Here is an 11,539-nt window from a genome sequence, read left to right as displayed (position 1 = left end):
AAATGAATCCGAAGTAAAATGAAGCAAACAGTGTCTTACTGATGCGATCTGAAACTTTGTTAAAATAAAGTACACCAACACTTTCTTAATGATATGATCACAAGGAAGGCGATGCAAAGTTTTTCCACAAATTGGCACTGCAAAACGTCTTGTAATCCTTAAATGCATCTCTTATCATTTTGTTGCTGGAGTAAACCTGTGTTTGCATCTCTGTTATTTACTACTGCATGACATGGGCTAATGGGTGGGCAGGGCTAAAGAGGCAATGATGAAGAAGTAGGCGTTGATCTTCTTCTGCAGAGGCGGTCTTTCTTCACACTATCATAATGGGACAAAATCCAAAACGAGTTGTTTTGGCAGCTTGGTTTCAATAAACGTTGTTTTTGGACTGGGGAAATTGAGTTCTGAAACTTACAGGTTATTTTTATAGTACAATGCCCTCTCTTATGTCAAAAGTTTCTAAATTCACTGGGTACTTTCGCTTTTGTCACAGTGACCTTTTATGTCCTGTGTGTCATATTTATGACAAGATGCGCAGCTTTCAGTGGGCGGGACTGTTTGAAGTTATTAATAAAGAAACATGGATGAATGAGAAAGAAGTAAATGGCACACACACAGAACTCCTGAAGAGGGTTTATGCTGTGGTAACTCACCTTCACAGTTAAAGCCCAGCATAATTAATTTCATATTGCACCTTATTTGTTTGTAGCATATTTGTTTGTTTTTAGTTGTCACTGGGTCTTTAGACAAAAAATTACAGTACAGTCCAAAAGTTTGGAACCACTAAGATGTTTAATGTTTTTAAAAGAAGTTTTGTCTGCTCACCAAGGCTACATTTATTTAATTAAAAATACAGTAAAAAACAGTAATATTGTGAAATATTATTACAATTTAAAATAACTGTGTACTATTTAAATATATTTGACAAAGTAATTTATTCCTGTGATGCAAAGCTGAATTTTCAGCATCGTTACTCCAGTCTTCAGTGTCACATGATCCTTCAGAAATCATTCTAATATGCTGATTTGCTGCTCAATAAACATTTATGATTATTTTCAATGTTGAAAACAGTTGTGTACTTTTTTTTTCAGGATTCCTTGATGAATAGAAAGTTCAAAAGAACAGCATTTATCTGAAATACAAAGCTTCTGTAGCATTATACACTACCGTTCAAAAGTTTGGGGTCAGTAAGAATTTTTATTTTTATTTTTTTGAAAAGAAATTAAAGAAATGAATACTTTTATTCAGCAAGGATGCATTAAATCAATCAAAAGTGGCAGTAAAGACATTTATAATGTTACAAAAGATTAGATTTCAGATAAACACTGTTCTTTTGAACTTTCTATTCATCAAATAATCCTGAAAAAAAATATTGTACACAAATATTTTGTATAATTGTACACATTAAATGTTTCTTGAGCAGCAAATCATCATATTAGAATGATTTCTGAAGGATCATGTGACACTGAAGACTGGAGTAATGACAATATTACTGTTTTTTACTGTATTTTTAATTAAATAAATGTAGCCTTGGTGAGCAGATGAAACTTCTTTTAAAAACATTAAAAATCTTAGTGGTTCCAAACTTTTGGACTGTACTGTACCTACCGCTGCACTAGCATCATGGCAAGCAAAACTAAGGTTTTCTTCAGAAATATAAAAAAGATTATTGATTAAATGTCAGATCTCCTTATGGGATTTTGGTCCATCCATCCATATTTATGAATTAGTAGATATTTTTTTCAAATGTGACCCGCTCTAGCGAAATGAGTCGGAGGTCGCAACGTTCTATTTTAAGATATGGGCCGATAATGTGGAAAAACAATGAAAAAATCTTTTCCTTTTTTTAAGCTAATTTCAAAGAACAGACTTTCAAAAATAATCTCCCAAAGTTTCGTAGTCCAGATAATTGAGTAAAGGTATTTAAATGGCTATTAAATTTGACATGGTTTTACTAAATTCGCTGGAAATGAACTCCTCTCGTCACTTATGAGCATTTCCCGGTATCCCCTGAAACATCACTATCTCTGTTCTCCAAATATGGTGTTACACGTTGTATAGAACCAATCGAATCTGTGACTCATTTTGCTGGATCAGGTCACAAATTATTTATTTCTAATTATTTCAGTACATTTTATGTCAAATAACTATTAAAGGATTAGTCCACTTTCAAATAAAATTTTCCTGATCATTTCCTCACCTCCATGTCATCCAAGATGTTCATGTCTTTCTTTCTTCAGTCAAAAAGAAATTAAGGTTTTTGATGAAATCATTCCAGGATTTTTCTCCTTATAGTGGACTTCAATGGGCACCAAACGGTTGAAGGTCAAAATTGCAGTTTCAGTGCAGCTTCAAAGAGCTTTAAACGATACCAGACGAGGAATAAGGGTCTTATCTAGAGAAACGATCGGTCATTTTCTTAAAAAAAAAAAACAACTGTATATGCTTTATAAACACAAATGATCGCCTTGCAAGTGCTTCCACTTTCTGTATTCTTCAAAAAGCTTACGCTGTATGTCCTACACCTTGCTATTATACTTACAGAATGAACGCAGCGCCAGTTCCGTTTTTTCGTTCTGAAGTGAACTAATCCTTTAATTGCATTGCAGAAATAGTTTTTATCTTTAAATGTTGTGATCTACACATACATAGGCTTTATATCGGCCATCGGCCACACTCCTCTCTAAGATTTCGGCTTTGGTCAGCAAAAAAATCCATCATTAGTCGTATTGTGTGCCTGAATGTTTCATTGGCTTCAATATTCATCTCTTGCGCAGGAGGGACTGAGACCAGGAGACACAACCAGCACTTTCTGTGGAACCCCCAATTACATTGCGCCTGAGATTCTGAGAGGAGAAGACTACGGTAAGCACAATTCACACACAACTCTTCACAAAGACTTTCGGTGCGCTAACACACACTGCTTAGTGTTAGTGTCTACTTCATGACTTCCTGCCATTTGAGTTTTTGTCAGTCCTAAGCTGCCCGTTTCAAAGCCTCAGGATGATGTATGTGCAACTTTCTTTACAGGTTTTAGTGTGGACTGGTGGGCACTGGGCGTCCTGATGTTTGAGATGATGGCTGGGAGGTCACCCTTTGATATAGTTGGCAGCTCTGATAACCCTGACCAAAACACAGAAGATTATCTTTTCCAAGGTACATGACAGAAGCCTGAGTGTTTCATAAAATCTTTTATATGTCTCTCAGTATATCTCATGTTTTTTCTGCTCCTCATTCACAGTTATTTTGGAGAAGCAGATCAGAATTCCCAGATCATTATCGGTTAAAGCCGCTAGCGTCCTAAAGGGATTCCTTAACAAGGTAAAGCAGACTAGACAGATCAATGTTTATGTCTTTATGTCACATGGACCTGTTACAGTGCTGTCTTAATCATTGTTTCTCTTCTTTATTTCCTCACCTCCGTTTTACCTTTTTATTTCACTCTACATCTCTCTAATTTCTTTATCTGTTTTTTTGTAGGAGCCAAAGGAACGTCTCGGATGTCATCCTCAGACAGGCTTTGCAGACATAATGGGCCATCCTTTTTTCCGAAATGTAGACTGGGATCTTGTGAGTCACCTCTATCTCTGTTTCCTTTATCTGAGTTATTGGATGTTTTGACTCGAGACTGCAGAGGAAGCATGAGTCATTTGCCGTAGCCTGACGGTAGTGAAACTAAACAGAGGACTTACTGGAGCCTGAACAACTATTTAGTGTTGTTTATGACCTTGAGAAACTATCCATTTGATTACTCATTCATGTAATTTGACGTGAGCGCTATTACCACTTCAAATAGCATTTCAAGAACGTCATCTTTAAAAGTACAGCTCACCTAAAAATTAGCCGGTAACCTGTATTTTTTTTTCCCACACCTGCTGTACCAGTCAAAAGTTTGGAAACATTACTATTTTTAATGTTTTTGAACGAAGTCTCTTATGCTCATTAAGGCTGCATTTATTTCATAATAAATACAGAAAAAACTATAATATTGTGAAATATTATTACAATTTTAAATTATGGTTTTCTATTTTAATATACTTTCAAATATAATTTATTTCTGTGATGCAAAGCTGAATTTTCACCATCATTACTCCAGTCTTCAGTGTCACATGATCATTCAGAAATCATTGTAATATGCTGATTTATTATCAATGTTGGAAACAGTTGTGCTGCTTAATATTATTTTATAACCTGTGATACTTTTTCAGGATTCTTTGATGAATAAAAAGTTATAAAAATATCAGCATTTATTTAAAATAGAAATCTTTTGTAACAAATATACACGTATATATGTTTTTTTTGTGTGAAAAATTAATACTTTTATTCAGCACGGATGTGTTAAATTGATAAAAAGTGATAGTTAAGATTTATATTGTTAGAAAAGATTTATATTTTGAATGAAATGCTGTTCTTTTTAACCTTTTATTCATCAATGAATCCTGAAAAAAGTATCACAGGTAAAAATATTAATAATAATATCAAAAAAAATATTAAGCAACACAGCTGTTTCAAATCATTATCAAATCAGCATATTACAGTAATTTCTGAAGGATCATGTGACACTGAAGACTGGAGTAATGATGCTGAAAATTCAGCTTTGCATCACAGGAATAAATTATATTTTAAAGTATGTTAAAATAGAAAACCATAATTTTAAATTGTAATAATATTTCACAATATTGGTGTTTTTTTTCTGTATTTATTATGAAATAAATGCAGCCTTAATGAGCATAAGAGACTTCGTTCAAAAACATTAAAAATAGTAATGTTTCCAAACTTTTGACTGGTATTGTTTTTATATATATATATATATATATATATATATATATATATATATATATATATATATATATATATATATATATATATATATAAGCAACATGTGCCAAACATCTTTCCAGACTTGTGATGAGATGCATTTACATACCTGTCATCCAACACAAGAGATCATTTAATGATGTTTTTACTTCAATCTCGCTTCATAACGTCAGCGTGGAGTGTTTGAAATAACTTCCTTTTGTGATCTGACGTGGCTTCATATCTTAAAATGAGGCAGAAATGATATTATTTTATAGTATTATATACAGTGATAACGGCTAGGTTGATTAGCATTACATTATACTTTATTATCATGAAAATACCCTAGATGTCTAGAAGAACACAGATAAACCATCTATTGTCACAATCTTGTGTTTAGTCTTCATGCTTCATCAGTCAAAACATCTCTATCTGTATCTGCATTTTATTCTGCTACAGTGATATCTGATGCCTTTGCAGTGCTTGAAGGTGGGGGTATACATATTTAAAAAAAAAAAGGAAAAAATGTATAGCTTACTATATAGTGCATAATAAACTGAATGTAATTTCTTTCACTTGATATTGTATCATCACATAAACCATCGCATGTAAGGCCAGTGAGGGAATGTAGGTGATAAGGTGTCAAGCCATTGATTTTTCTGGTCTGAGAGTTGTGGCAGTGAACTGTATCATGTGTGAGGCAGGTTTAAGTGATGTCAAACCAGCAGACGAGACTCAGACGAACACACTGACCTCTTGTCCCTGTTTGGTCTGGGTGAACACATAGAGAGAGAGAGAGAGAGAGAAGTGGCGGTCAGACCGTTTTAAGGGATCAGGTTACACTTTCTTCTCAGACAGGCTGCAGTGCCTGAGGCAACCTGCAGGGGGAGCAGATCTTGGCCTTGCAGCAGATCCCACTGTTAGGTTTATAGCATGGAGAAGGCCAAACTAAGAGCAGTGCTGAACAAGCCATGGAAAGGATCAGTTTACCTAAATATATTATTAAATCCTTGATGATCTTCTGTTGTTTCAGAGAAAAAATAAGTGACAAAAAGAAAGTAATATATTACTGTTGTAATATAACTGCACTGTAAATGTATATATTTTATGATAATGATGATTATTATATATTTTTAAAAATTAATATTAAAATGTTAAAATTAAATTGGCACTTCTTTTTTCTCTCCAAAAACCAGTGAAGACACTTTATATATTAAAAAAGATCAACTAAATTAAGTTGCTTTTGTTTTAAATTCTGCTGTTTGTGTGCTATTCTTTAGAGGCCTTACAAATCAGTTACATTAATAATGGGAATAGGTTTTCTTCCATCTCTTTTTGGCTTTCAGTATGAATATGTTAGCCTTATTCTTATCTATAAGCTAGTGTGCTCCAAAACAATGACAAAATTGACATTTGTTAGATATAAGCATTCAAAACTTACAGTCTCTGACTTCCACCAATAAATGATGGCCAATTCACGGAAAAGAAATTCGACAGAAATACGGCACACGCGTAATAACTGCTGAAATATTCGCATGGAAAACGTTTCCAGGTCAGTCGGAGGACACGCTCCTGAAAAACGTTTTCTATGCAAATATATACGCACAGTGCGTATATAGCCGTACAGCTGCAGGTGCCACTGCGGCCACGTATCTAACCAAATTTAGCTGCACCGCCAGGAAAAGAGGAGGGAGATTGGGGTGCCGCGGGCCACCAGTTGACGAGTCCTAGTGTAAATAAATTCTTTCAGTTGAGATTAATGAAGTCTAGTTTCATGTTAGTTTCACGCGAACCACGGCGCACAGTCCAGAGACACGATAGCACAGAGCGGATCATATGCGCGAGTCGGCGCCAACCACAAAACGTATCAGACCCATATGAATTCTGCACAGAATTCTGTATTTTACAGCGATATGGAGGAGATTAGGAGGAGAAGCGGATAGAGATTAGGAAGAAACTAAGCCTTTACTGAGCTCAACAGCTCTGGATTAGCTGTGATATAAACAAAACGCTATTGGCTATTTTAAAAAATGGGAGGAGCTGTTTGATATGTCACACCCTGTCTTCCTGTTTCAGTGGAAACTGCGTCAACACATTGAATAATGCTGTGCATTTCAAGTCACTTCAGTGGGCCTTTAAATCTAGGGATGCACTGATATGAAAATTTTGGCTGATACCGATAAGCGATAATCTTTATATTTGAAAGCCGATGACCGATATATTGGCCGATAAATCTAAATCAAACATTTTGGAGAGCCTGATTACAAAAACAAAAGTCTCACCATTAAAAACCATGTCCCAAGAACACAATCATAATGTTCTCATTATAATTTTATGTAGACTATATGACAGTTTTGCGCCGCACATGTTGCACTTAACTGTATTTTCAATAATATTTCAAGCAATTCAAAACCATCATGCTGAACAGTATGCATCTGAAGCGTCTCAGCTGAAGGAAATAATCATCTATATACAGTGGGTACGGAAAGTATTCAGACCCCCTTAAATTTTTCACCCTGTTATATTGCAGCCATTTGCTAAAATCATTTAAGTTCATTTTTTTCCTCATTAATGTACACACAGCACCCTATATAGACAGAAAAACACAGAATTGTTGATATTTTTGCAGATTTATTAAAAAAGAAAAACTGAAATATCACATGGTCCTAAGTATTCAGACCCTTTGCTGTGACACTCATATATTTAACTCAGGTGCTGTCCATTTCTTCTGATCATCCTTGAGATGGTTCTACACCTTCATTTGAGTCCAGCTGTGTTTGATTATACTGATTGGACTTGATTAGGAAAGCCACACACCTGTCTATATAAGACCTTACAGCTCACAGTGCATGTCAGAGCAAATGAGAATCATGAGGTCAAAGGAACCGCCTGAAGAGCTCAGAGACAGAATTGTGGCAAGGCACAGATCTGGCCAAGGTTACAAACAAATTTGGGGTGCTGTGTGTACATTGAGGAAAAAAAATGAACTTAAATGATTTTAGCAAATGGCTGCAATATAACAAAAAAACATTAAAAATGAACATATATCGGTTGATACCGATATGGTAGCAGATATATCATGCATCCCTATTTAAACCCTTTGCCATATGTAAATGTTTAGCAAGATGAGTACTGCATTCTTAAGTGTGACACAGTCACAGACATTATTTGACTCATGTTAACTGTATTTCAGATGGAGCAGAAGCAAGTGGTCCCGCCCTTCAAGCCTAACATCTCTGGCGAGTTTGGGCTGGACAACTTTGATGCCCAGTTCACCAATGAGCCCATCCAGCTCACGCCTGACGATGAGTGAGTGTCTGTTCATGTGTATCTGTCTGTGTCACGCCTCAAGCTTTCTGAATCAGACCTCAGGCACCATTAATCGGCTTCAGATCTTTACCACAGCAATGCAGCTTTCATCAGGAAGTAATATCACATTTACGATGCCCGATGACACATTATAGTTCTGTGAACAGGAATCATTTGCACATCCCGCTGTTTTCCAGGAAGATATTTTATAGCGTGCTCTCTATTTGAAAGCTGTAGTGAGTTAAATATGCTGGAGCAGTTAAGACTGATTGATTATCTCTTTGTCTCCCTCCCAGTGATGCTGTAAAGAAGATCGACCAGTCTGAGTTCGAAGGCTTTGAGTACATCAACCCTCTGCTGATGTCGGCGGAGGAGTGCGTGTGAACGGCCTGTCTGTTTCTGTTACGTGCATATCATCGCTGCCTTTATTTGCATGGTCACAAACAATGGCAAGAAAGGAAACAACAACCTGACTTCACTTTGTTGGGACCAGATGAAAACATTAACTTTGCCAAACCTCTTTCACTTTCTGCCATTTATAACCACTAGTCCTTAAGACAAAAAAAAAAAATTTCTTGATTATTTTTGTAAAATCAGCACTGATGAAATGAAACTTATCAGTGCCGCGTTGACCGACGTAGTTAGGTTACTGGACGCTCTGCAAACTAAAGGAGAAGAACGACTGTGATGGTACGCAGAACCTCCTAATGCTAATGACGTCTGATACACCTTTTATTTGTATATATTAAAGAGAATCCATTGAGCATATATAGTAAGCCATTTTTAAACTCTATACCACATGGGATATTCTTGAAAACATTTTTCTGATTATCTGTTCTGCCTCTCCTCAGAAAAAAAAAAGTGTAGAGTAAGGAAAAAAACTTTTTATTGTTTTATTTTTATTATTATTATTATTATTATTTAAGAATACTGTCATCTATATAGATTGTGCACAATGTATTGAATCAGAGTTTTGCATTTTAAGTCGATTGGGCATGTGGCCTCGCTTTTGATTGAAGTGGTATTAAACTTGTTTGAACGGAGCAGGGAACACTAATGAACACTGTTGTAAATACTGACAAACTGTGAATGGAGAAGTTTTCTGTATAGAGAGGGAAGGAAGGAGAAATTAGACATGAAATACAACAGCTTTCTTCAACACAGGACCAAAACAAGACACTAAAACTAATGTTAAGTCAGTGGTTTCCATACGGACGAAGTAAAAGCATGTTATTACTCTTCAACTGCTGCATGTATAAAGTATTTCTCACCTTTTTTCTTCTATTTCTTGCTTTTTTGTGTTAAATGTGATTTGCCTTTCTGGTTATGATATTCCGTTTGTATTTTTTTATATATATTGAACAAATAGAGTGTCGATGGACACGGTCATTGTTTCTCAGCACAGTCACTAAGAAGCTTTGGGTGATTTCTAGTCAGATACATGATGTACTAAAGGGTCCTGGGTCGTGTTTACCCTTCACGGCCCCATCGAGCTCTTCGGGTGGTGCGTTTTGAACACATATCATGTCTGGACACACTTTTGTTTGTGTGTGTGTTACATTGAGAGGACCTTTGACAATAATGACCAAATGATGACATTAAACACACAGCATTGCCCTCTCTCATTCCTCGCCATGCATGTATCAACTTGCTTATATTTTCACAGATGTTCACACTGGTTTCGAGCTGCGAGGAGCTCATTAGCAACCCGGTGTTAGGAATGATTGAATTGCTTAAAGCCCTCTATGCATTCCCAGAAAAACGTAAACTATGTGCTAATATGCTTTAAAGAAGCATCAGGGGGCTGAAGTGGACCTGGGGTTTTTTTCTTTGTATGTTTTGTGTATTAATATGCACACTGAAAAACACTATCAACTGACTGGAATAAACACTTTTTGTTAACACCTCATTAAAGTATTTAAGGAAACTCATTCTCTCTTAAGTGTGAAAGCAGTTTGTTTTTGTTGTGATTGGGCAAAATTCACACCTGACTTTGACTCTTATTACTTGTAATGAATTTCCTGTACAAAAGGATTGCGTAAAACTAATAATTGTTCTTTGAGACATTATGCCTGGTGAAACATCTGTTTAAAAAAATCAACGAGAAAAAAATTTCTTTGCATTTTTAACCTCTGCATTGTGTATCACAATGATTAAAGAAAGTGAACATTTGTCATCTTGAGCTAGTTCATTATGCATACAGTATATCTTGTTTCATGGCTAACGTCACCAATCTCACAAGTCGCATAATATGCATTTGTGTACTAAACAAATGAAGCTCAAAAAATGCCAAGTTCCTGCATCTATCAAACAATTTCATTGATGTAATATCCTTTGGGCTTGAACTGTCAAATAATACTGATATCTGATATGTAAACATGATATTAAAAATTTAATACTGTGAACTGGTGGCCTCCATGCATACATAATCTGACTTAAAATATAATTAAAAATTAAATCCTTCCTGTGATTTGAATATATGTATAGCATGCACCTTGTTGGCCAGATGGTTGCGGACCTCACCTCACGTGCCTGTCTTTGACAGTGCCGGAGGAACCACTCACCTTGTATGACTTTGGCCATTACTGTAAATCCATGAGGAGCGATGAATGTGAATGTTTTGCATCAGACTGTGCTATATGACATTGTCTCGGTGTCCTCTTTCTCGGGAGAGCCGGGCACAGGATTCCCTGTGGAAGAAAGAGCAGAGTTGCCCTCTAAAGTAGAGATGTGTGACCTTGTTTGATTAGAGGTGATGCACTGAAAAAAATGGTGTAGGATTTCCTTTAAAATAAAATTCAGTTAGGCTTTATATTAACTATTATGCACTTTCATCAGAAAATAATAATTGTTGGATGCATTTATTGTGTTTAAAACACTTTTGCTGCTAATGAGGTGGGATACGGGAAAGGATAGGGACAGGTTTGGTGGTATGGGTAGGTTTAAGGGTGGGTTAACAGTGTAATTACATGCAGGCATTTTTAAAAATATAAGTACAATGTAAGAAATGTACATACACAATAAGTGCATTGTATCAAATAAATTAAATGCTAGTACATAGTAGATAAAGACAATAATATACAATAGGACCCAATCGACCATTCACAAAGACCCGCCCCCTTTAGTTACTGTTGCTAAGTAAGACAAAGAGGACACTGACAATGCGTCAACAGACAAGACAGATCAGGTTACTTTTGATATGAAACTAAGTCTCAAAATTTGGATTTTTTAAAGAAATTTGCACGATAAATATCATTTTGTGTCTCTTTAATGTGTCGTTGTAGCACCTCAGATCAAGTGACTCCTGAACCGATCATCTCTTCCTACTAGTTAATTTATATCATCAAATAAACATGAATGACATCAGAAGACTGTTGTTTCAACCGCGGAAAGACGTCAGTACACACCACTTTCAAGTTCAAGTCCACCGACA

The 11,539-nt window shown here is 35.7% G+C and overlaps 1 protein-coding gene across 2 annotated transcripts in view; it reads left to right on the top strand.

Annotated features, from left to right (window-relative positions):
• The window catches only part of prkci (protein kinase C, iota), a 37,437-nt gene extending 27,400 nt beyond the window's left edge, over positions 1-10,037 (top strand). For both annotated transcript variants that reach the window (XM_048162649.1, XM_048162648.1), the window contains 6 exons: positions 2,778-2,865; positions 3,031-3,156; positions 3,242-3,321; positions 3,481-3,570; positions 7,991-8,106; positions 8,403-10,037. In XM_048162649.1, the coding sequence (XP_048018606.1) occupies positions 2,778-2,865; positions 3,031-3,156; positions 3,242-3,321; positions 3,481-3,570; positions 7,991-8,106; positions 8,403-8,490 (588 nt within the window). In that variant the 3' untranslated portion in view covers positions 8,491-10,037. The remainder of the gene's footprint in view (positions 1-2,777; positions 2,866-3,030; positions 3,157-3,241; positions 3,322-3,480; positions 3,571-7,990; positions 8,107-8,402) is intronic.
• The last annotated feature ends 1,502 nt before the right edge of the window (positions 10,038-11,539 follow it).

This window comes from Megalobrama amblycephala, linkage group LG17, assembly GCF_018812025.1.
Source record: "Megalobrama amblycephala isolate DHTTF-2021 linkage group LG17, ASM1881202v1, whole genome shotgun sequence".
NCBI lineage: Eukaryota > Metazoa > Chordata > Actinopteri > Cypriniformes > Xenocyprididae > Megalobrama > Megalobrama amblycephala.
Note: the sequence above shows the minus strand (reverse complement) of the source record. Positions and strands in the feature narration are given on the sequence as shown.